The following is a 25,070-nucleotide window of genomic DNA, read 5'->3' on the forward strand; positions in this document are numbered from 1 at the left end:
CATATGTTCAGTGACCTGTGCAGTGGCACAGATTCTAGGGATGACAGTAAAACATTATCCCCTGTTCAGCAGTATCATAATCCATTCTCCAAGTAGAGTTACAACATACGTATCTCAGGTACATCCATAAAAAGAAGACTTATCATTATTTTAAGTTTCTTTAAAAAAAAAAAAAAAAACATAATTTTGAGTATGTATTCATATAAAGGCATGATATGAGTTTTCCAAGTCACCAACATGCAATAGTGCAGGCTTCTTGTAAACTGCTGGAAATAGACATCGATGTAGTGTTACATCAGCATTCAAAATTGACTTTATTCACAAAAAACCTTCAGGTACGTATTTGAAATCGATTGCTTAAAGATTTGTACATGAGGGCAAGATTTGAGCACCTATGAGTTAATGTGAATACCTTTCGGTAATATTAACCTCGGTAGCCTGGCTTCAGTGCTAGCTGGAAAGGTCAGATTTGTACTTTTCCCTTTGAAAACAACTGCTTGATTGATGCCAGATGAGCATTTGGATGCGTTCCCGAGGAGTTTCCCAATGACAACATGCACAATAGTTACAGGAAAAACAGCAGCAAGGTAGAACGGAATGTGCTGCCCTGTGCAAAGCACCGGGGCCTCAGAAGGAAGGGAAATGGAGGAGCAAAATAATAATAATAAACAAATTAAATAAATGCATGCAGTATTTGTATGAAACCAAAACTGGATATTTTTTGCCCATTATTCCCTGTCAGAGGGAATTTTTAAAAAATCGTTCAGCATCACCGTTTCACCTGCAAGCATTCTCTAAAATGGAAACATGTTTTGTATTAAAACAGCAATAAGATATGACTTCTAATGGCCACTATTGTAAAATATAGCCTGTTTTTTTTTTTTTTTTTTTTTTTTAAGTACTGTATCCATGTGTATATTCATTTCCAAATATCTTTACTTCATTATAGCTACATGGAAACACAAGGTGTACTTTAGACTTCTGGACTTATTTACACAGACCTGATTTTTTCTTGTGTACTTCCAAGTGGAAAAGCCAGGATTGCACTCATGATGTAGTGTTTGTACTGGAACTCTACCCAGAATACTGCAAAACTGACTGTTTCACAATATCGTGATACCTTTCTGACATGATGGACGTAGATAGTCCCAACCTTTAAAAAGCTCAGACCCCATGCTGTAATTGACCAGTGTGTGACTGAGATGAGAAGTGAGACACATAAGATGAAGAGCTCTGTTGGACCTCTGCTGCTGCTCTCCCTTGTTGCTTTTGTCTCTGTGACATTGGCCAGGAGTGTCTTCACCTTTACAGATGTCCTTGCCGCGGCCACTGCAGACTTCAACCAGAAAAGCCAGGAGACAAAAGCTTTTGGACCTCCAAAGATGGGCGCTTTGCGGTCAATGGTACTATATGTCTGATTTTTAATTCTGTTGCCTGCAGCCTTGCAAACAAATGTGTCTCCAGCAGCAAATGTTACTTAAATATGAAACCCAAATGTCTGTATCTGAACTGTGGCTTTTCCTGTCTTCCCTCCCCCCTCTCTCAGTCGATGTTTGAGCCCGGAGATGGCTCCGTCATGATCAAGTCCATTACGTTTACGCTTAAGGAGACAGTGTGCCCCAAATCAGAAGACTACCTAAAGGAAGAGTGTGTCTTCAAGGAAAATGGGGTGAGTTCACACTGTCCATATTATCCTCACAATGTTTAGTCCATACTAGTGATGGAAAGAGAGAGTGATCACACATAAACTGCAGAATGCTTGAACCTGCTAAAAGATTTATTTTCCCTTTGTGAAACAAGATCATTATTTTATTTAATAAAGGGCAGTTTTTAGTGTAAAGTTTATGTGAGGCAGTGAGCTGTTAAAATTTTTTTAAATAGATGGCGACTGGACCTGCTGCTCATAGACCACTGTAATGTGATTTGCAAAATGCTGGCAGATCAACTGCTGTCAGCTGCAGCAGTCCAATAACTGCAGGGATAATGGGAAATCACACTGATGATTACGTAAGGAATATGAGCCTCTTGAACTAGTGCCAGTAAAACATTTGCCCTGTGAGTCAGGTCCTTCCAGTAGGTGGCGACCCTGTAAGCTGATGGTTTCTCTGTTCCTCCTCGTCTGTAGTCTCTGAAGAAGTGCTCCAGTACAGCTACAGTCCTGAAGTCACAGCCAGGAGAGGCAGCATCTCTGACAGTGTCCTGTCAGGATGTCACAGACCCAGAGGAGCGCAAGGTACAGGCTTTACATCTGATTAGCCTTCATGGAACACCTAAAATATATAGCCAAACCAAGAAATATGTCAGTATGTGGACCAAATCAATTTAAATATTTTCTTAAATATTTATGCTTTGACATACTGTTAATTATACTAATGATGCTTTGTTGCCTTCAGGTTCAGGAAATGAATTTGAATTCACAAATTCTGTTGAAATATATTAAACTGAATGTTAGCATCCCCCAACAACTGACAGAGGATTGCCTTCTACTGCACACCTCCTATTATACATCATATAGGCCTGAGGTCGTGTACAGTGTGTCTACTGAATTTCTTGCAGATTCTGAGAGGATTTTTTCCTCTGTCATATTCCATCCCTCAGATCAGACACTGTTATAATCATCAGACTGTATTTTTATTTTTCCAAATGCGTGTCTTTTTACATTTCATATATTACGTATTTCAACTACTCATTAATTTTCACTTGTTTTTTCTTCTTTTCTAGAAACTCTCAGAGCCTCCAAGTTGGACAAAATATTTCAGCAACTGGTGAAAGCTGCCTGGACCCACAGCAACGCCATTGTTTTGGGCCTATTTAATGTATTTAAATCAATAAAGAGTACTTGTGGAAAATAAAGAGTGCCTTACTGAATTACAAAGTATACTTTGAAATTTCATTCTGTGATAATTTCATGAAAAAAATACTGCAACTCAAAATGAATTATTTTAAGGTGACATTGTTGTTATTTAAGAATTTAATTAATGAAAAACTGAAATACCCTCCACCCTGGAAGCTCCACATTTTCAGATATTAAAAAATTGTAACTGCCACATTTTCTGGATATAAACCCCATTCTGTTTAAGGATCACTGGTTCCTGCAAATCTGAAGGAAATGTGTAAAAATGAATAAGCAAGAGCATTCTACAGAGGTTAGAAATTTAATCAAAACAACAGTAACAAATAGTTTATGCTATGCAATACTGAAATATATAACATTAACATGACAGTAAACTATGAAAACAAGTTCATGGGGTGGAATTGTAAGCTAATTGAGCTAAATGTGCGCGGAAGTTAGGATGATTTATAATTGATAAACTGATCATACTTAGGAAGGATTGAGAAACATTACTTTTGTGTATGGATATTTCATAAATAGATTTATAGGTCATTATGGTCATATGCTCAGATTTAGCTGAGTGTTCTGTGGTCATTTTTGAAGCTTTAGTTTTGGAGGTTTTAGTAACTATCCTGTGAATTGTCCATCTGTCCCTGTTAATGAATTTATGACCACTGTTCCTCTTTATTGATGCACATAGCGTTTCGTATATGCTGTCATAATTTTCGACACCGTTACCCATGCTACATTAAATATTTCGCAGTTCAATGTGCTGGATGCTACAACTCTTGACACAGAGCTAATTGGCATTATAAAACATGACTCTATTGTGTAGCTGCCATTGTGATTGTAATTTAGGCGCTTTAAATTTAAAGTAATTTTTCATGAAGTGTTTCCATTATTCTGTCCAAGACTTTTCATTTCTTCTTACACTACAGTGTATGAAAAGATATCTTTTGATGGGCTATATTCTTTTTACATTAATGCTAAATGACAAACAAGCAATTCCCTTAAATGCATTAGTATGTGTGTCCTGCCCTCTTATATTATTCTTCTCATTTTATTCTAGTAAAACAGTATATGGATACCTGCTAGGTTTTAGAAGGTACATTTCTGCAACGTCCAACATTTAATTTTACTAAAGGCTACTGGCTTGTTTTTGTATGCTCCTTCTGATTTGGTTACACCCAACAATACTTTTCTCGTGTCTACTGTTCCCTACTATTAGCAAACAAACAAATTCACAAGTTTCACATATATTTATTGATTTTTTTAACTTAAGGATAAAAAACCCATCCATCAATCAATCAATCAAATTTTATTTATATAGCGTATTTCACAGCAATTGTCACAATATGCTTCACAGACAACCCTGGCCTAAACCCCCACCGGAGCAAGCCTAAAGCAACAGTGGCAAGGAAAAGCTCTCTGTGGCAGATGGGAAGAAACCTTGGAAGGAACCAGGCTCAAGGGGGAAACCCATCCTCCTCTGGTCGGCTCAGGGTGTTGATTAACATGGTCAGTCAATGTTTACATCATTCAAATTTATTGATTGATTGATTTTTAAAAATCCCCATCATGATTTTAAGCACATCCCATCGCTGTAATGTCCAACTAGAGGGTGTGCACTAGACAGATGTGTCCTGTGTTTGCAACCAGCTACAGGCAGGCTCAATAGGGCGGTCATAGGATGGTCCTTCCCTAGGTGATGCTACGGCCAATCGTGGGTCAATGCCCGTCTTTGGTCAGTTGGCATTAAAGGAATAGTCCCAACTTTTTGGGAAATTTGAATATCGGCCAATTTTGCCGGTTAGTTGATAAGATCGGTACTAATTTAATCCCTGTTTGTCCAGTACAAAAATATTAGACAATATCTACAAGCTGCATACTAACTGTGCTGCCTCTATGAATGACTGCAGGCAGAAGCAATGTTAGCTTTGCTAATTAGTGATGGAAATACACTTTCCAGCATCACCGAAAGCTGAGTTATTTACTCTTGCACCTTGTGAGTTCATAACGACTAAAAATAAAAACAGAGATCTCGGTATTTTAGAGGCAGCTAAAATCAGAACTATGACAACTAATCATGCATCCATCCACTGGGTGCAGTGATTACTAGCTGTGCAGCGCAACTTGGAAAAGTGTGTGTGTGCAGCACAACTTGGAAGTGTGGGTTGCCAGGTATGGAATACTATTGGCTGCAGTGGCAGCAAAAGGTCACACAGTCCAGGCACACCTACCTGGCAACCCCAACTCAGGCTTGTATCATTTCACTTAGCAGAGCTAACATTGGTTCCATCTGCAGCCAATAATAGAGGTAGGACAAGTTACCTTGCATCCCTAGATATATAGTCTAATATTTTTATACTGGACCCATAGGGATGAAATTGGAAGATCGTATCAACAAACTATGTAAGTTAGCCAAAAAGCAAATTTCCAAAAAAGGGGAGACTATCCCTGTAACGTGGTCAGGATTTCTCCGGGGGTACATGGTGATATTGTTTCATACTGTAAACTGTAGCACTCTTTTTGGTCCTTGTTGCAAGTAGCCATGTTTTCTGTCCAGCCGCCTATTTCTTCATCCAGTCTTCTTTCCTCCCAGTGGCTTTCAGGAAGACACAATGCTGTACTCCAAATGGCATTCTCCAAAAACACATGGTGCCAGCATTACCCCAAATAGCATCCTCCAAATAGCGACACTGCCAGCAAATCACAAAGCCTCCAAATAGTTATCCTTCCAGCTAATCACCATGTCAAGACATCATATGGCAACCTCCAAATGGTTATCCTCCCAGCTAATCACCATATTTGACCTCAAATGACATCCTACAAATGGCTATGCTGCCAGTCAATCACCATGTCGGACATCAAATGACTTCCTACAAATGGCTATGCTGCCAGTCAATCACCATGTCGGACATCAAATGACTTCCTACAAATGGCTAAACTGTCAGCCTATCACAAGTCAAGACACCAAATGACATCCTCCAAATGGCTATGCTGCCAGCTATTCACTATGCCGAACGTAAAATGACATTCTAAAAATGGTTATCCTGCCAGCTAATCACCATGTCAGACATCAAATGGCAACCTCAAAATGGATATCCTGCCAGCTACTCACCATATCTGACCTCAAATGACATCCTAAAAATGGCTACACTGTCAGCCAATCACCATTCTGGACACGAGGCATCATTCAAATGGTTATACTGTCAGCTAATCACATCGGACGACAAATGGCATCCCAAAAATTGTTACACTGCAAGCCAATCACAATGCTGGAAACCAAATGACATCCTCTGAATAGCTATGCTGCCAGCCAATCACCATGTCAGACCCTACTGCAACCATAAACCCTTGTTTCTGCTTGTATAAGACCACTTCAGTCATAGACATGTTGTAGCATATCACACTGAGTGAAAATCAGAATATCATACGAGGTCTTCCTACGAGATTTTCCTGCACTTGTAAAACCCTCCAGAACTGACGGGAGGACATTGCAACGATGGGACATGTTGATGGGGATTAAAATATATCTCCAATGGGAAAAATTAAATAACACTTGTCTTTGCCTCACTGCCACACCCAGCTGTCAAAAGGAGGGAAGAAACAGAAGATAAGGTGGGTGAGTATTCTGTCTGGGATAAAAGGGAGCAGTGAAACTAACATGTAACACAAAGAATGCCAAGTTATTACTCGACTGATAATTGATCATTAAAATTACAGTTACCATAATACCTTTGCCAAGATAGCTATCCAGCTAGTAATTTCCTTTGTGACTAGCTAATGTGCAATTATATTTTAAATAAGGATTAGCACATCTCCCAAATTAATGCAATGCACCTCCAGTGCAACAGGCATCCTTGCCTTTCCTGATTTTCATAAATGAAATTCACTCAGCATGAGGAGTGCTCAGATGTACCTGCAGAGGAATTTTGTGATGTGATTTATGCAAGTATCCCATCGTGTGAGAATTAAATACCTGACTGTGGGGTGCATCCACACGCTATACTCGGCTGGACTGCTGGAGCCAGGGGTGGCACTGTAGCTGCTCCAGGGTGGGCCGGTCTTTTGCCCGGGGCCTCAAACAGCACAGAATGAAGTCCTTGATCCCTGTTAGGGAAAGAGAAAAAACATGAATGGACAGGGAACACAGAGGGTGCGCCCAAATGCCGCTCAACCCTCTGCTGGCTCCTCACCTGATGACAGCCCTGCACAGAACTCCACGTGCCGCATTTCCCTGCTGGTGTACGTAGTGAACGGATCGTTACCGCAGACGATGTTATACAGGGTCACACCCACTGACCACACAGTCCCAGGGCCCGCCAGAAACTGTTCTTTTTCAAACCATTCAACTGGCAGGAATTCAGGGGTCCCTGATCAACAGTCACAAGAAAAATCAGTATGCCATACCTTTTGGCATTGAAAAAAATTAGTCTTCAGTCTGTCAGGATATAAAAAGAGTTCACACAGCAACATAAAAAGAGTCCAAGAGAATTATTTCACGATTATGCTACATGTTATATTTCCGGATGCATCACAGTATGACTGTTTACTCCAGACACCTTCCAAACCTTCCAAGCTAAGATGCATGAACTGCCCCGCTCACTGACCAGAGATATTGGTGTATGCGGTGTGCTTCAGTGGGTCCCCACACCCAAAGTCGATCAGTTTGATCTCCTTTGTGTCTGTCTGGATCAGGATGTTCTCGGGCTTCACATCACGGTGAACCACTCCGTGATTGTGGCAGTGCTGTAGCGCCCCAAGCAGCTGCCCGGTCACACTTCGCGCCTGGTCCTCATCCAGCACACCCCCCTGTTCCTGGCAGTACGTGAACAGGTCCTTGCAGGGGTCTGGACGCTCCATTGCCATTACATATGAAGCAGGTCTATCAAACCAGTCGAAGAGTTTCAGGATGTTGGGATGACTCGATGGAGTGTTAACCATCTGAAACAGTCCGACTTCCTTGGGCATGGGCATTTCCATTCCAGGCTGCGGAGAGAAATCAGGCAGTTTTGGTGAGAGCTGGCCACATTAGCACATAACATGGGGTAGGTGAGCAAACTGCTAGCTAACAATTTTATTTTCCAATTTTTAAATCCCATACCTTCTATGTTGTTGACTTATAAGCCAAGTCACCATTAGTGTTATAACTCCACAAACGAGAGTGATTAAGCTTATATTAACACATAAACCTGAACCTACCAGGTGTTTGAAGTTTGTGGTTTTAGTTCTCCCCGCCTGAGGTTCTGCTCTGCAAAATACAATATTCTTGTGGGACTCCATAAATTATGGAAGCAGTACTTACCAGCTGCAGTTCTTCATCGTCATCTTTCCTGACATATTTGAGGGCCACCTGAGAAAAATACATTTGAGAGATAAAATTGATATTTCAAACATGGTACTTTGTAACGTAGAAAAAACTTGTGAATGACTTAATGTGCTGTAAAAACTGGTTTGTCATGTGATGGAAAGTAAACATTCGGGTGTAGATGACAACGTTTCAATGGCTTGTTAGTGGGTACAGAGCATAGAGAAGGTGAATTCTTACCGGCAGTCCATCAGATATGCGGATCCCTGCATACACAGAGCCATATCCTCCTTGGCCAAGTAATTTTCCTTTTCTATAGAACTTGTTGACGCATGCTGAAATAAGCAGGTAGACACCAGTTATTTCCCAATTAAAAAACAGCATTTGCAGATTCCTGCTTTATAAAAACAGACAAGATCCTTCGGAATGTCCCAAAAAGTTACAGATAATAATAAATTTGTTTAAAATGGAAGTGCATTCAATTTCAACTGTCTTCAAGATGTGATGTTTAACTTTAAAGACATCCCAATGCATTTACATATATTAATGTCTTGATAATAAAATAAACCACTTAAAGTCAACCGCAAGGCATCCTAAGACAATGGTGATGCCTACTAGCTATGCTAGTCAATATGGGCCTCGTAACAGTTCATATAATTTTAATGGATAACAATATTACATTTCATTATTTGCTAAATAAATTTAGAAAAACAATGATGCATGATTGCTCAATGCTATGGTCCTAACTTTTCCGTGTGCTCTTAATTTTGCCATTGGAGCTGGAGAATTTGTCTCCATAGGCCGAGATGCTCTCTTTCTCTGGCTTTCTCTTCCTAACTGGTTCCTCCACAGAGGTTGGCAGTGCTCTCTTCTGCCCTACAGTTGTCCCCTTCTCCGGTACTTTTTCCTGAACTCTCCTCTCTGGTTAAAACGACATGCATTAGTCTGAATCAATCACTTCAAAAATGGGGGCTAGCAAGAACACAAGAACACACTACTTACAGACCAATGAAATATCTGGTCATTTACGTCAATACATTTTAACGGATCAACATTGTATGATTTGTAGGTTTAATTGTGCTGCACACAACACTGGAATTAACAACAGTAGGAGGTATTTTTTCTATTCAACCTATTTCCAAGAAACTGCTTTCACCAACATAGTATTTGGTATGGCAGGTCAACATTAAATGAATCCACAGAAAGTTGTGAACTAATCAGTATAGTGTCACCAGATTTCTGGAATATTTAACTACAAACTGCTTCAAATTTAATGCTGCATTAAGTATCTATAAGGGTAATAATAATAACATCAGTACATTCAGATATAGTATGTACTAAATATTGCATCAGAAAAATTTGCAGAACATGCAAATAATATATTGTAGCCTATATAATTTCTCAAATGACAAGGCCATAAAACACTGGTGCATCCTGCATTGCTTAAAGCGCACTGATCTGAGATTAGCTACAAACCATGTACACTTTTGAGTTTTGCTGCTACTGTATGCTACGGCTGTGTGGTAGAGCATTCTTTTGGCATGCTAACCTCGAAGATGATAGGGACCGCGATTGACAGCGCTGAAGTTATCGCCATAGGTGTGGCTGCTCTCCTGCTCTGGATGGCAGTCGTCCGATGCTGAATGGGATACAACAGAATCTGCCAGTCATGATCTTATTCAGTTTTTCAAGTCAGTTTTGTCAGGCAATACTTTTGATTCCACTTTCACTTTCTTCAAAATAAGCATCATTATATCAGAACTCTAGTCCCATGTGCTAATTGGCAATTTACATTTTATAGGGCTTAAAGCTTAAAGTGTTAATTATAGTGTATGCCAATCTTGCATTCTTAAATTCAGTACTGCAAATGAAGCCGTCTTACATGATATCTTCCTCTTCGGCATCCTTTAAATTTTAATAAGCAACAGATTCAATGACTGATGCTCAAATAGATCAAACGAGTGATGTTTCACTGTTTTCTGGAGTATTTTGGTTTCTTTTCCTCTTATACATACTTGTAGCCTAGAATGTTTCTTCTGTGACGTAAACAAAACATCAACGCGCCGCTTTTATATTCATAGTGATATTCGAAATGATAAAACTGATAGTGGAGTATTCAGTTTCTAAGCACCGAAAGTTCCATTCTGAGTTTCTATTTAAAGCTATTTAGAGGTTTTCATCAGGCTATATCTGTCCATTTAAAGATAAAGGATTTGGAGCCCGTGTAATACGATTCACGTCTGCATGGCGACCCGGCCGACAGCAATATTTGCGGTGTTGGTGTTGTTTCATTGCAGAGCATTTCATTTTGCTATTGCTAATACGTATTTTTGTTGCAAAGTCACAAATCTGTAGGGTGGATCTCATAAAAACACGTTTTCAACGTACAAAAATGCCAAGTTACTCACACATACAAGACGTACACTGTCTATAACTCATTCATTCAAACTGGCAAAAACTAGGCCTGCCATTAAAAGTATTGACATCAAAATGACACCAAGTTACTGTACTACAAACAATATAGGCTATCTTGCCTCACCGAAATTAAATAAGCTGTATTCCAAAGCAATGCTACCCAATGTTTCCTCAATTGTTTCTGTTTTTTAATCTTACAATTTTACAATGTCATTCAAACTTTGTGTCAGATCAAAGTGTCAAATATTTCATTTAAATTCATGTACAAAACTGCTGGTGAATAACTACAGGAAGCATATTCATCAGGAAAACATGTTTATACTTGCTTGTCAACTTCATTTTACTAAATGTACAAGTTTTTCTATATTTGCTACTTACAATAAATACTGCATGTAAAATACATATTGTACATACATACATAGAAAACGTCTTTATCCCCATGGGGACATTACTCTCGCAGCATGTTCCATTCACATTTACAAACAGATATTTATACCAAGAAACATACAATCATTCATGCAACAGAAAGGCTGGGCAGCTAAATACATACATACCAATACAAATTGGACATTTGCACACTTTCTGTTGTGTGTATGCCTTTTCTGTGATGTATGACCAGGCTGCCTTTTATATGATTATATTTTAATTGATATTTTACATTGTATGATTCAGACTGACTCCTTTTCAAGCGAGCAGTGTCAGTTCTCATCCCTCAACACCTCCTCACCACCTACAGTCACTCAAGTACCCATTCCCGCCCAAAAATGGACTCTTCGTCACCATTTATGGGCAAACCATCATTACCTACCCTCAAAGACGTACTTCATCACTGCCTGAAAAACCTACCAAGTACATCACCTACGTCTCTGCCATCCTGTCAAACTGCCTCACCTCTGCCACTCGCATAAACTTCCTCACCAAGGCAGAATGTACCAGAGTAGAGAGAGTGAGAACTTTCCCTTTTGCTGTTACCTTGATGTGGTGGGAAAGCTTGCATGCCCCAATGATCCTAGGTACTATATCAGCATGAGCAGATGCTCAGGGTTTCAACCTTGCTGAACTAGACCCAGGTGAGAAGCCAGACTAACAACAGCAAACATACTCTGTCCTTGCAAATATTTTTGTGATTTTAGGGCAAGTTCAGTAGCTACACAATGATGGACCTCAAAACCAAAACAGTTCTGGATATGCAACTGGTTCGGGTAAGGGAAATTGAAATCTCATCTTTTTCTATGCTCACACTGTAGATAGAGGTTACTTATGATAATGGTAGTTGCAATTGTGGTAATCCATTTTTGATACAACTCACACTGACTCAGTTGAATTTCATTTTGCAGAGCAATGAAGTTGGAAACATTCAGTGTATGGAGGAGCCGCCATCTCCTTGAAAGCCAGGGACTTTGCATCAAAGTGGTTGTTACTGACAGATATCATGGAATTCAGAAATGTTTGAGGGACAAGAGACCTTTGATCCACCACATATGACACATGGCATATGGGGAAGGGTGAGTATTAAGCAATGCAACACGAAAGGAAGTGTATTAGAGTAATTACAATCATGTTGATCTTGTCAACCATGATGTTATTTACTGTAACACACAACCTCGAGTGTTCTATGGCTTTTATACATCAGTTTTTATAGACCTTTTCAATGGAGTAGCGTTGCTAGGGAACAGCTTAGGCCCAAGTTTATTTCCTGTCAGCTATTGATATGGTAGTGTCTACATCTTGTAGCTGGGAAGGACGTTTGTACATTTATTATTAATTTTTACGTGGTGAGAGTGGTTATGGTAAGGTTTAAGGTAAGGAATAGATTTATAAACAGCTTTTTACATGAAAATTATGATGAGTTACGGCTTTGCAGCTAGGTCAAAAAGTGATGATTCCCATGGAAATAATGCAACAGGAAATACACTTGGGCCTATTTAGAATGTTTGTGTTGTCAAGTTTGAAAAGGTCTATACAATATCTGATTTCAAATTGTGAGTAAAACACTGAGATATCAAGTTTTGATGAAGAGTTAATTTAGGTCTGTATATATGTGTCGCAAATCAACTCGTTGCCGTGATGTTATAGCACATACACAATACTCTGTCTCTGCTCATACTATAGATACTGTTCACTCTGTTCAGCACAAAGTCGACTTTGCATTGGTGGCAACTGCAACTCACAATTTCTGCAGGAATTGTCTAGTTTTTATATGTACCACAGGTGACTCAATACCTTTGGCCTGGACTGTGCATTAAATGAAATACCACGCCTGCACTACTGTCACTACCTTTATTTTATTGCAGCATCATCACAATCCTTTTTTTTCTTTTTTTTTACGATACATTAAGGCATTCACCAGTATTTTCTTTATTTTCTTTAACACAGAAGGAATGGGATTTAAAAACTGGAAAAAAAAACTTACTAAAAACCTTACATAAAAATCATTCACTCACCAATCCATGTTATGTGCAAAGATCTCTTTTTGGCCAGCTCTCACCAAAACATCCTGCTTTCTCTCCGCAGCCTGGAATGGAGACGCCCATGCCCAAGGAAGTCAGATTTTGTCGGACTGTTTCAGATGGTTAACACCCCATCGAGTCATCCCAAAATCTTGAAACAGTTCGACCGGTTCGATAGACCTGCATCATATGTCATGGCAATGGAGCGCTCAGACCCCTGCCCTACCTGTTTACGTACTGCCAGGAACAGGGGGGTGTGCTGGATGAGGACCAGGCATGCAGTGTAACCGGGCAGCTGCTGGGGGCGCTACAGCACTGTCACAACCACAGAGTGGTGCACCGCGATGTGAAGCCTGAGAACATCCTGATCCAGACAGACACAAAAGAAATCAAACTGATTGACTTTGGGTGTGGGGACCAACTGAAGGACACCGCATACACCGAATTCTCTGGTCAGTGATAGGGGGCAGTTCATGCATCTTAGCGGGTGTTTGGAAGCTCTGCAGTAAACAGTCATACGAAGACGCATACAGAAAGGTACTTTTTTTGGTATCACCTCCATCGAGGTTCCAAGCGAGCTGAGGCGATACCAAAAGGTGAAGTGAAAACACTGCCGACCATTGATTGGTCAGAGAGAATCGTCACTTTTCCTCTTACGTCGCCTTTGAGCAACCAGAGTCGTCTCGTCGTCTGACCTCTGATGTAGGATTTCCCAAACTCTCCTGTTTTTTCAGCAGTCTTTTGTCTTGCTGCCTTCAGCCTCTTCTGAAACAAAATTTGTCTCCTTGCTGTGACAAACAGCCACATACCGAGAATCAAGAACACCATCCCTTCAATATCCTCCATTGTTCCTGTATGTGTCGCGTTGAAGATGACGTCACGGTAGTTTCATGCGGCATCGCTATGACGACCAGCTACATTGATGGGGGTACTATCTGGTACCATGCGGTGGAAAAGTGGCTTTAGACTGAAGAAACCAGGTGAGGTGAGTTAACTGTGTAATCAACTGCTATAATTGATCAGTTAAGTGCAGAGTAAAAACAAAACCAGCAGACCCTGTGGCTCTCCAGGACCTGGGTTGGCCATGCCTGACCTATTCAGTTTTGTGGGTAGACTACATCATCTAGATTTTTGGCAAAAAGTACTAGGTTTCTTAGCTTACACACAGCCTATATAACCAACGTATGGCGAGGAAGCCAAATATGAAATAACTAAAGCGCCTAAAAACTAAACAAGTAAAAAACTAAACAAGTAAACAATTACTTTAGTAAATATTTGCGACTAATTTCTCAGGTTTCGCAACATTTTGGAATAAATGACAAATGATAACTAAATAACAAAATGTTTGGCCTGTCTCTCTCTTTTGTGATTTGAGCTAAACGGGTTTGCGTGGGTAAAAAGCATCCCCCTGGCAGTTTACATAGGCTAACCAAAACCAGGTTTCCTGCATGAAATAGCTAAGTACAGGCCATTTCAAAAGAAAATATGTTGCAATGTGTGGTTTAGGCTAACGCAATTCCAGCAAAACGTGTCTGTCAAAACTGCATTTCAGGTAGCTCTCCGCTGTGACCTGAGGCAATTTTCAGAGGCCAGCCATGCCAGATAGCCTATAATCAATCAATCAATCTACAAAATCAGTTTATTCTGTCAATAAGCTAACAGGGGAGGGCATACCTGTAAAATAGGTAGGCTTTTTCACCGTGGGCATTCCCATCACAATTTGTCATTATTTTTAGGCCTATTAGCCATGCAAGGCTTGTTCCTTATTCTCATTCGGGTTATGTTGCGCCGATTGGTCAGATCTCTCTGTCAGAACGTCAATGTTTGCTATGTATAGTGTTACAGGGGACCAGGGATTTCCGTGAAACTCATAAACTCCAGTGGAGTTTACTCGAGGTATTGCAGTTTAGTAAGCCTCTGGTGCCAAAAAGCAAATTTCCCCATTGAAGTCCATTCAAAACTACGAATCTACCCTGGCCAAATGAAATAATTTTGGACAGAACATTTTATCTCTAAAATTTCTTTACACTGAACTAATTATTCTAGGTGCCAATTTTGATTTTGAGTCCCACAGAAGAAGATTTTCATTTCATTTCAATTTGGCCCATATGGCTTTATGTCACAGCACGCTTAGATGAGCACGGACCAAACCCATGCATGAACGAGAATGAGGCTGTTATTGACTCATCGATGTAGAAAGGGGTTGAATTCCGAGTTGCTTGCAAAGAACCGATGTATCAGAATAGTATTAAACCATGACCTAGGATTACATGAATCCACTGCCATTACTATTTTCATTATATTTTTATTTTTCATATATGATAAATTATGTTACCTGCCCATTGTGCATGGTGATGACTCATGACAAATAAATAAATGATTAGTAATAAAGCTGGAATGAATGAAGATTATATTATGCTGATTCCACCATATTATGAATACATTCTCATTCTGATATTGCTACTAATAGCCTTATGTCATTACAAATGTCATCAGTTGTGTTGCTGTCTTTGCATGATGATGGTTGATTATAACAAATCACATACGAAAATAGGCCAACATTAATTAAGAAATGAGAATAGCTATATTTAATTTGCTTAAATTATGTTTCAAATGATGCTATGGTTCTGATTAAGGTGAAGTGGTGATGATGATGATATACGTAATTTACAAGGATGACGATTGTATGAAAATAATGTAATACATAAGCCTCGTTTATCAGGATTTTATGTAATTTTTGCATTTTGACATTTATTTATTATTTTTCGGCTAACTCTTCCCTTTTAATTGTAGGCTACTATACTCACCACTTTTCTAAGGATACGAATGTTCGTTTTTTATTGGTTTTGTCATTTCATGATTTTAAAAAACACAAAGATATAAGGCACAATTTAAGTGGGGTACATTTATCAGCACTTATGTCAGTACCCGAGTTCAGGATAGCAGGACTAACAACATTACAGTACAGCAAATTGTATCAAAAGGTTGTCATTGCCCATATTATGCTTTTTCCTTTAAACAACGAAAACGAGCCAATATTGCAGTAGGTGACAAGCTCTAACTATATTACTACTCATGTTTAAACACATATCTAAAAATATAAAGCACATTGCATGTTTCCATTTGAATAAAAAATAAAACTTAATATTGATGATATATTTTTCTTTCTCTTATGCACCTGAAAGGCATTCAAGTCAAATCACGCAGATAAATTAAGTGAATTATATTAGCAGGTTGTTAGCTGAATCCGTTACACTTCTGTTTGCACAGCAGGAACGTGCTAAACAGCTTGCTAAGCTAGTTAAGTGGATAGGTTTAACTAAACAGTTGTTAGCAACTACTCGTGGCTTATTTCTCCAGTATTGCAATGGGGGATGGATCTGGCCGTTACTGGCTAGCTATTTTCCATATGTCCCCCTTATTAAAGTGATGATGGCAAAAACCAACGATGACAGCTTACTAGGTTAGCAGCAGCTCTATGGGACAATTAGAAGAAAATTAGTTTAACCAAAAACGTCTGTGCGCATATGTGATTGACTGATCGTCAGTGTAGTTGATGGTAATCACAATGTTAGCCTATTTTCATCCTGTGCTATGGTGCCAGTACATGAACTAGCTGATTTAGCTAGCTAATTTATCATAAATTAGCCATTGTTGTGAGCTAAAAATTACAGTGGCAGCCATTACACCGTACAAAAGGGCTTTATTTTGGTAGTATAACCAAAAAAAAAAATTGTAAAAACTCGTTGGACAGTGACTGCATGCAATGTTATTAAGAATGGTAGGACAGACTAATTAAATTAAAGATGTCACATACTTAATTGTGTGCAACATGTCTAGAATTTAATCAATCAAATCCAACAATTTTATTTATTTAGTAAATCCAACAATTTTTTGAGTCTACGTAATAATACTGGACAATATTTGGAGTGGTTTTGGGGGTTATGCTGAATCCATTTCTGACATCAAAATTCAAAATGGCCGTTTAAACCAGAAGTGGCCATATTTCAACCAAGCGGCCAAAGCCAGACTTCGTTTTTGAAGCTAATTTCCTGGTGTTGTAGTTCCTGGTTGCTCACTAGCGCCACTACGGATGGCTCCAGTATAGGTGTTTTCATATCCGGTTTCCATGTAAGTCTACGGTACAAATGCGATCAAAATATAAAGTCAATAATTTTTTCTCAAAAGAACAAATAGTCATAATAGGTGTATTTTATTGGTCTTATGACTGTCCATGGGTCGATTTCATGATTTATTACGTCATTTGGGCACAGTGCCAATATTTGTTCTGGACCAATGAGGTACAGCTTGCGTCACTTCCGGATTACTGCAGAGGACTCAGCTACAGTAGGGGCTACAGTCTATGGTCACTGGGGTGGGCGGTGGCGCTTCTTGGCCTTGCCATTGCGGCTCCGGCTACGGTCCGCCTGCGCTAAGTCTGAAAATGCAGGCATCCCATTTCGTGGTGATTTCATTATGGCGTGTGCTATTTACAGCTGCTCTAGACGACCATAAAATAATCCTCCTCTTAAGTTTTTCGGTATCCGAGTCATTTTTACTATTTCCTTTAGCCTACTTAACCAAATAATTACTTGGCAGAAAGCGTAATCAGCTTGCTATATTTGGTAGTTCAGTAGTAGCCTGTGCTAAAACAGTTCGCAACTTCGGCTACCAAGCCATTTGACTAGCTAGCTAACCTTAACCGGCAAACATTCAATCTGTCAAACGTGTTTGGCGGCTTGTCAGTCGTGTACATTCCGTAAATGTCTACCTGGGCCATGCTTCACGCATGTGACAAAGCTACTATAATCCCGATTTTGGGATAAACACTTTTTCAGTTTCACGAAGCGAATTAAGAGTTTCATGGTTCATTTGCTGAATATACAACACACGATGAAATCACACACACAGAATTTAACGAAATTAACCATCTTGGCATTTAGAAAGGAACATGTTTTTAGCATTTAAGAGACCGACAAGCTAGGCATTTAAGACAGTGGTTCTCAGAATCGGTTCTGGGGGCTCCTTGCGTATATTGGCTTTTCTCCGTTGGTTTTGATGATTTACAAGAAAAAAATAATAGCCTAATAATAATTAGAAATTCAACGTAGGCTACATTATTTTTGTCTTCATGCACCAGGTGGAAAACTTGCCGTACAAAGTGCGTTGTCATATTTACACGCCTGCAGATCAGTTATTAAAATACTTGGTAGATTTGTTAATCACCGCCGAGTGTTAATTTTTGTTCGGTAGAAAGTGATTTGCGAACGATCGGTCAGCTAGCGTCACCCAGCAAGTGAACACCACAAACGGCGATGGAGTAGCTAGTAGTAGCAGGCTCATTAACTGACTGGCGAAAACCTACGACGATAACGTGCTCGCTTAACAGCAGATCTACCAGACAGTTATATGAAAATCAGCCTAGTCAAATCACCAGTAGCCTACACATCTCCGATTGATTGACCATCAGTGTAGTCAATGTTCTTCCCCTGTGGTTCATATTGCTAACGTGTGAGCTAACCACGGACAGCCTACCTAGCTCACTGGCAAGCTAATATGCTAGCTAAGCATATTCGTTTTGCTGAGAAACATAAATTGAAGATAACTGAACATAGCCTAATTGTATTTTTAATGTCATACATAACGTGATTACATGGCACAGTACAGTCACGGATGGAAATTAAACTCCGTAAACATCTGATAATATATTTTAAAACATAACGGCAGACAGTCAGCTAGCCTCGTTCAGGTTGAGGGGCTTTTCCGCACCGGACTGTCAATCAAATTGTAAAAATCACAAGACCGCTTAACTCTATGGTTTTGGCTCCAAATCGAGAAAATGGCCGCGCCCGCCATTGAGCTTCAAAACGTGTTTTAGAGACCCGCGGAGAGTCAATGGGTGACGTCACAGTAGCTATGTCCATATTTTTTACAGTCACTGATTTCAACTCCCGGGGGGCCGATTTTGATGAATTTTGAGGTAATTTATATGCTTAATATTTAGCATTTCAAGCTGTTAAGTGTTGTCTTAATATAATCACTATCAAAAGTTGGCAAAGTGAGTTATGCTAATATTAGCTAACTAACAAGCTAATGATAGCTAACTAGCTAGCTAATGCGATTAGCTAGCTGCTAATGTGATATAGGAAAACCTAGTAAATATTTCTTCTCCAGATCCATAGTTAGCTTTCCTATACAAAAGTTGGGAAAGTGAGTTATGCTAATATTTGCTAGCTAGCTAATGAGCTGACGTTAGCTAGCTAAGCTAATCGCGATTAGCTTTTTGCCAGAAGAGGGGATGAAGCTGATTGAAGAAATTGAAGACTTCGTCATCGACGTAAGACGCGGGATATAGATAAGCTGTAACGTGGCAAGTATCCATGATGAAAGCTGACACGTAAGGTAGTTCAAACTCAATCGAGCTTTGTTAGCTAGCTAAGCTAATCGCGATTAGCTTTTTGCCAGAAGAGGGGATGAAGCTGATTGAAGAAATTGAAGACTTCGTCATCGACGTAAGACGCGGGATATAGATAAGCTGTAACGTGGCAAGTATCCATGATGAAAGCTGACACGTAAGGTAGTTCAAACTCAATCGAGCTTTGTTAGCTAGCTAAGCTAATCGCGATTAGCTTTTTGCCAGAAGAGGGGATGAAGCTGATTGAAGAAATTGAAGACTTCGTCATCGACGTAAGACGCGGGATATAGCTAAGCTGTAACGTGGCAAGTGTCCATGATGAAAGCTGACACGTAAGGTAGTTCAAACTCAATCGAGCTTTATTGAGGAACCTGTAATACGGACATCAAACAGTCATTCACTTCGCTAACTTTTAATTTCTGATTTACATAAATGAATCCAACCAAATGGGGTGACAATTTTAGATTTCTGTAAAAGTGATATTTACAGTGTACTTAATGTCAGTGGAGGTTTGAATCGAGTGCTCAAAGTAGAAGCAAGTGTACTTGCAGAGGCATTTTGTGATGTGATTAGTGCGAGTGTTCCATCGTGAGAAAATTAAATACCTGACTGTGGGGTGCATCCATATGCTATAATGAAGTGTCTCAGCTGAACTGCTGGGGTGGAGTTGTAGCTGCTCCAGGGTGGGTCGGTCTTTTGCCCTTGGGCCTCAAACAGCACAGAATGAAGTCCTTGATCCTTGTTAGGGAAACAGCACAAGCGCGAATCCTCAATAGGTGCGACCGCACACACGCATGCATCCATGTGTGCATGCATCCACGCACACACCCTCACACAAACACGTGACCTCTTCTTTGGCTCATGACCAACCTTTCCACAAAATCTTGTGCAAATCTGTGTATCCATTTGGGATTTATGCGCCTTTTTGTGAGAGGCCACGCCCATCACCGTGCCCCCTCTTGATCAATCGGCCTGAGAGTTACTCGGCCTGAGCTGTACCTTCCGGTCATGACCAACGTCCATGCAAAATTTCAGCCTCCTGGGGCGAAAACTGTGGCCGCCACGGGGTGGGACACTTTTGTGGACCGGCCGACCGACCAACCGACAGACAGAGCTATAGAGCTGCGGTCGCAGCTAATAAAAAGCATGACTGGACAGGGGAAACAGAGGGTGCGCCCAAATGCTGCTCAACATTCTGTTGTTGGCTCCTCACCTGGTGGCAGCCCTGCACAGAACTCCACAATGCCGCATTTTCCTGCTGGTGTAGGTTGTGAAGGGATCATTGCCGCAGACGATGTCATACAGTGTCACACCCACTGACCACATGGTCCTAGGCCTGCCAGAAACTGCTCTTTCTCAAACCACTCAACTGGCTAGAATTCAGGGGTCCCTGATCAACAGACGCAAGAAAAATCAGGACACCATAGGGCTAGTCAGTTAAAATATTTGTCCCGCCAGGATATAGGAACACACTCGTACACTGGGAAAAACAGCAACACAAAGTGTCCCAAGATAATTATTTAATGATGCTACAAGTTATATTTCCGGATGCATCACAGTATGACTTCTTTCCAGAGCTTCCAAACACCTGCTAAGATGCATGAGCTGCCCCCTCTCACTGACCAGAGATGCGGTGTCCCTCAGTGGGTCCCCACACCCAAAGTCAATCAGCTTGATCTCCTTAGTGTCTGTCTGGATCAGGATGTTCTCAGGCTTCACATCGCGGTGAACCACTCCGCGTTTGACAGTGCTGTAGTGCCCCCCAGCAGCTGCCCGGTTATACTGCATGCCTGGTCCTCATCCAGCACACCCCCCTGTTCTTGGCAGTATGTGAACAGGTCCTTGCAGGGGTCTGGGCGCTCCATTGCCATGACATATGATGCAGGTCTATCGAACCAGTCAATGACTTTCAGGATGTTGGGATGAGTCGATGGGGTGTGAACCATCTGAAACAGTCTGACTTCCTTGGGCATGGGCGTTTCCATTCCAGGCTGCGAAGAGAAATCAGGCAGTTTTGGTGACAGCAATCTATTTTTCCAATTTTTAAAACATGCATTTTGTGTTGTTGCTGAATTATAAGCCAAGTCAACATTAGTGTTATAATTAAACAAACACAAATTATTAACATTAAGAGTAAACCTGAACCTACCAGGCGTTCATAGTTTTAAAGTTTTATTTCAGCCTGCTTTAGGTTCTTCTCTGTAAGATACATAAATTATGGGGGCTACTTTCAGGGCTCCATAAATATTGGAAGAAGTACTTACCAGCTGCAGTTCCTCGTCTTCATCTTTCCTAACATATTTGAGGGCCACCTGATGAAAACACATTTGATAGTTACAATTGATATTGCAAGCACAGTACTTTGTGACAATAAAGAAAATACTGGTGAATGCCTTAATGTACAATAAAAACAGGTTTGTCGTGATGATGGAGTAATGCAGACTCTCAAAGACAATAAAATGTGGAGTGTGGAGAGGGGTACACATGTTACTATGGAGTCTAGATGAGGATGCACTTCAGAGGCTTGTTTGTGGGCACACAGCATAGAGAAGGTGAATTCTGACTGGCAGTCCATCAGATATGCAAATCCCCGCGTACACATGGTCATATCCTCCTTGCCCAAGCAATTGTCTTATTCTGTAGAATTTGTTGACGCGTGTTAAAATAAAGCAGGGAGAGGCCACTTGTTACCCTATTACATAACAGCATTTGCAGATTCCTGCTTTATGAAAGCAGACAAGATCCTTCAAAATGTACTATATAATAAGAATTATATAGTACTAAAAAACAATTTTCATGAAGTGCGTTCAATTTGTCTTCAAGACACAATATTTCCTTTAGTCGACACATCTCAAGGCATTTACATTTCTTGAACATACTGTATATTGATGTCTTGATAATAAAACAAATCAAGACATCACATAAAGTGATATTAAAGACAATTGCAAGGTGTCCTAAGACAATGGTGATAGGTATGTTAATCGATATGGGGCTCTTAACAGTCCATATGAATTTAATGGATAATTCATGATTCATGATTTTTTTTTTTTTCTTTTTGTCCCCTCCTCTGTTTTATTTTACTGAACTCCCCTCTCTGGTTAAAAAGTAGGCTACATGCATGGATAAGAATACAGCCTGTTCACTGTTCAAAAATTGGAGGCTAGCAAGAACACAATAGACAATAGTCTAGCAATAAGAGGACTACACTACCTGCAGACCAATGAAATATCTTTTTTGTCATTTCCATCAATACATTTTAACAACATTGAATGATTTGCAGGTTCAATTCTGCAGCACACAATAACATTACTGCTGAAATTAACAGTTTTATCTCCATACTGCTTTTCATCATAGTATTAGTTACGGCAGGTCAGCATTGAAAGAATCCACAAAAAGTCCCAATTAATGTGTAAATAATCTTGACTCAACATCAGCGTAGTTTACCCTAGATAGTGTCACCAGACGTCTAAAATATTTTACTAAGAACTGCAGAAAATTTGTGCTGCAATATCTGTAAGGGTACATCAGTACATACAGATTTGTAAAAAAATATTGCAGCAGAAAAATCTGCAGGGCATGCAAATAGTATATTGTATAGAATTTCTCTCATGAAAGTGTGGCAATCACCATATAGCACAGTGGTGCATTCTGCATTGCTTAATGCGTACTGATCTTAGATTAGCTCTCGAATACACACTGTCCACTTGAGTGTTGCTGCAACTCTAGGCTACGGCTGTGTGGTAGTAACTTGCATTCTGTTGGCATGCTAACCTCGAAGATGGTAGGGATAGCGATTGACGTGTCTTGGGCTGAAAAAGTTATTGCCATAGGTGTGGCTTCTCTCCTGCCCTGGATGACAGTCGTCTGAGGCTGAACAGAACACAACACAGGTCTGAATACTTAATTTTTTAGATTCACCATAAATTTTCCCAAATCACAGAAACAAGCTTTTTTGTGACAATACAATAATCTTTTTCCACAAATGTTTAGTGATCAAACAAGCTAAAACGTATATTGACCAACTCATATCAGAACTTATAGCCTGTTTGCTAACTAATTGTAATTTACCATTTTATAGGGCTTATAAATGTTAATTAACTATTTGGTGTATGACTAATAAAGCTTGCATTCTTCAATTCAGTATTGCTAAAAGGCCCAAATATGGGTCTTACATGATATCTTCCTCTTTGGCATTGTTCCGTCCAATGAAAATTAGTAATTGATTATATGACTGATAATCAATTCATCGATCAAAGGAGTGATGTTTCACTGTTTTAGGGGTATTTGTAGTTATTTTCTTCTTATATATATTCTGTGACGTAAACAAAACATCCTATCACCGCTCTCTCAACCGCTTTCTGAGTGATATTCAAATTTTTTTAATCGATAGCAAAAGTGTATTTAGTAATGAGAGTCTGTTTACAGCACCCCCCGGCTGCTATTATATCCACAGTCTTGGTGTAGACGTGTAATTGCAGTGTTATTGCAAGAAATTGTTCTCATCAAGTCACTTTTGCCACAGTCCATGGATTTCTCTCTCAATGACAAGCAAAACATGTTACATGAAGGTGGTCATTTTGCCCCCTTTGCAAAGTGTAGGCCTAATGGGTATGGCTTTAACTGTTAAAGTGATATAACTATGTGTGTTAGCTACCTAAGTAGCAGGCATTAGAAATTGCAAACAGAATGGGCTGGGGAGATATTAGATGAAGAAAAAAACATCAATTGGAACTACACTTTTTCAAGGGGAATAATTAGTTGACTTTTCACCGTATTGTTGCCATTGACTTATATTGAAATGGGTGGCTGAAGCACCTATACTGGAGTGAACCATACTGGCCTAGGAAGCAATGTCTCTCAACAAGACCAGGAAATGATCTTCAAAAACGAAGTTTGGTTTTGTCCACTTGATTTGAGCTAGATGCACACACAAATGGTCACTGCTCTACCAAGTGAACTAAAATTCCTGTGTGGCTGCCTAACAAACTGTAGTCTATTATGGATATCCCAGGCTTCATACATAAAACGGTCATTCACACACATTGATCACAACATTTTGCTGAAATGACAGCTACCAGTTTTGCATACTGCTTAGGACTGATTTTTACCAATTCATTTTGGCAGATTTTCTCCCAGTTGTTCAGGTTGGTTGGGTGACACTCTTGAACTACAATTTACAGATAGTGCCACAGATTCTCAACAATGTTCAGATTGGCACTTTCACTTTGCCACTGTAAGACCTTCACCTTCTTATTCTTCAGACAATACAATTATGCTTTGCTCTTGTGCTTGGGATTGGTCTGCTAAAAAATGTTTTTTTTTTTTTTTTTTTTAGGAGACAGAAACAGTATTTTTCTGTATTTTGCTCCATCCATTCTTCCTTCAGTTTTACAAGATGTTAAGGCCCTTCTGATGCCCCACAGCATGATGCTGCTAATGCCCAACTTCACCATTGGGATGGTATTTCTTGAGTCATGTTTTAGGATAATCTCACACATAGTGCTTTGAAATTTGGCCAAAAAAGCTCCATTTTGGTCTGACCTGACTAGAAAGCCTTTCTTAGATCTCAGCTGGGTCAGTCATACTTTCAGAGAAACTGCAGGTTTTGAGATGGCTCTTTTTGAATAATGGCTTCTTTCTTGCCAC

At 39.8% G+C, this 25,070-nt stretch overlaps 3 protein-coding genes across 4 annotated transcripts; 1 reads left to right on the forward strand and 2 right to left on the reverse strand.

The window, feature by feature from the left end:
• The first annotated feature begins 1,026 nt into the window (after positions 1 to 1,026).
• On the forward strand, positions 1,027 to 2,878 carry LOC118233070 (cathelicidin-2-like). Its single transcript, XM_035428411.1, has 4 exons — positions 1,027 to 1,403; positions 1,547 to 1,669; positions 2,126 to 2,233; positions 2,722 to 2,878. Exons 1-4 carry the CDS (start codon positions 1,203 to 1,205, stop codon positions 2,767 to 2,769), a joined length of 480 nt encoding a protein of 159 aa, XP_035284302.1. The 5' UTR covers positions 1,027 to 1,202; the 3' UTR covers positions 2,770 to 2,878.
• Positions 2,879 to 6,288: 3,410 nt separating this feature from the next.
• On the reverse strand, positions 6,289 to 8,563 carry LOC118234472 (serine/threonine-protein kinase pim-1-like). The gene is made up of 6 exons (XM_035431019.1): positions 8,385 to 8,563; positions 8,142 to 8,189; positions 7,447 to 7,825; positions 7,033 to 7,209; positions 6,816 to 6,946; positions 6,289 to 6,422 (listed from the first exon to the last, which is right to left on the reverse strand). The coding sequence occupies exons 1-5, from the start codon at positions 8,526 to 8,528 to the stop codon at positions 6,840 to 6,842; spliced, it is 855 nt and encodes a 284-aa protein (XP_035286910.1). The 5' UTR covers positions 8,529 to 8,563; the 3' UTR covers positions 6,289 to 6,422; positions 6,816 to 6,839.
• Positions 8,564 to 20,939: 12,376 nt separating this feature from the next.
• Positions 20,940 to 23,773, reverse strand: LOC118234494 (serine/threonine-protein kinase pim-1-like). Of its 2 annotated transcripts, XM_035431063.1 has the most exons (3): positions 23,196 to 23,773; positions 21,689 to 21,736; positions 20,940 to 21,415 (listed from the first exon to the last, which is right to left on the reverse strand). In XM_035431063.1, the coding sequence occupies exons 1-3, from the start codon at positions 23,250 to 23,252 to the stop codon at positions 21,140 to 21,142; spliced, it is 381 nt and encodes a 126-aa protein (XP_035286954.1). In that variant the 5' UTR covers positions 23,253 to 23,773; the 3' UTR covers positions 20,940 to 21,139. The 2 variants fall into 2 exon arrangements, with proteins under 2 accessions (XP_035286954.1, XP_035286953.1); XM_035431062.1 differs by having other exon boundaries at positions 21,689 to 23,773.
• Between the last annotated feature and the right edge of the window lie 1,297 nt (positions 23,774 to 25,070).

Source organism: Anguilla anguilla, chromosome 8, assembly GCF_013347855.1.
Source record: "Anguilla anguilla isolate fAngAng1 chromosome 8, fAngAng1.pri, whole genome shotgun sequence".
Lineage (NCBI taxonomy): Eukaryota > Metazoa > Chordata > Actinopteri > Anguilliformes > Anguillidae > Anguilla > Anguilla anguilla.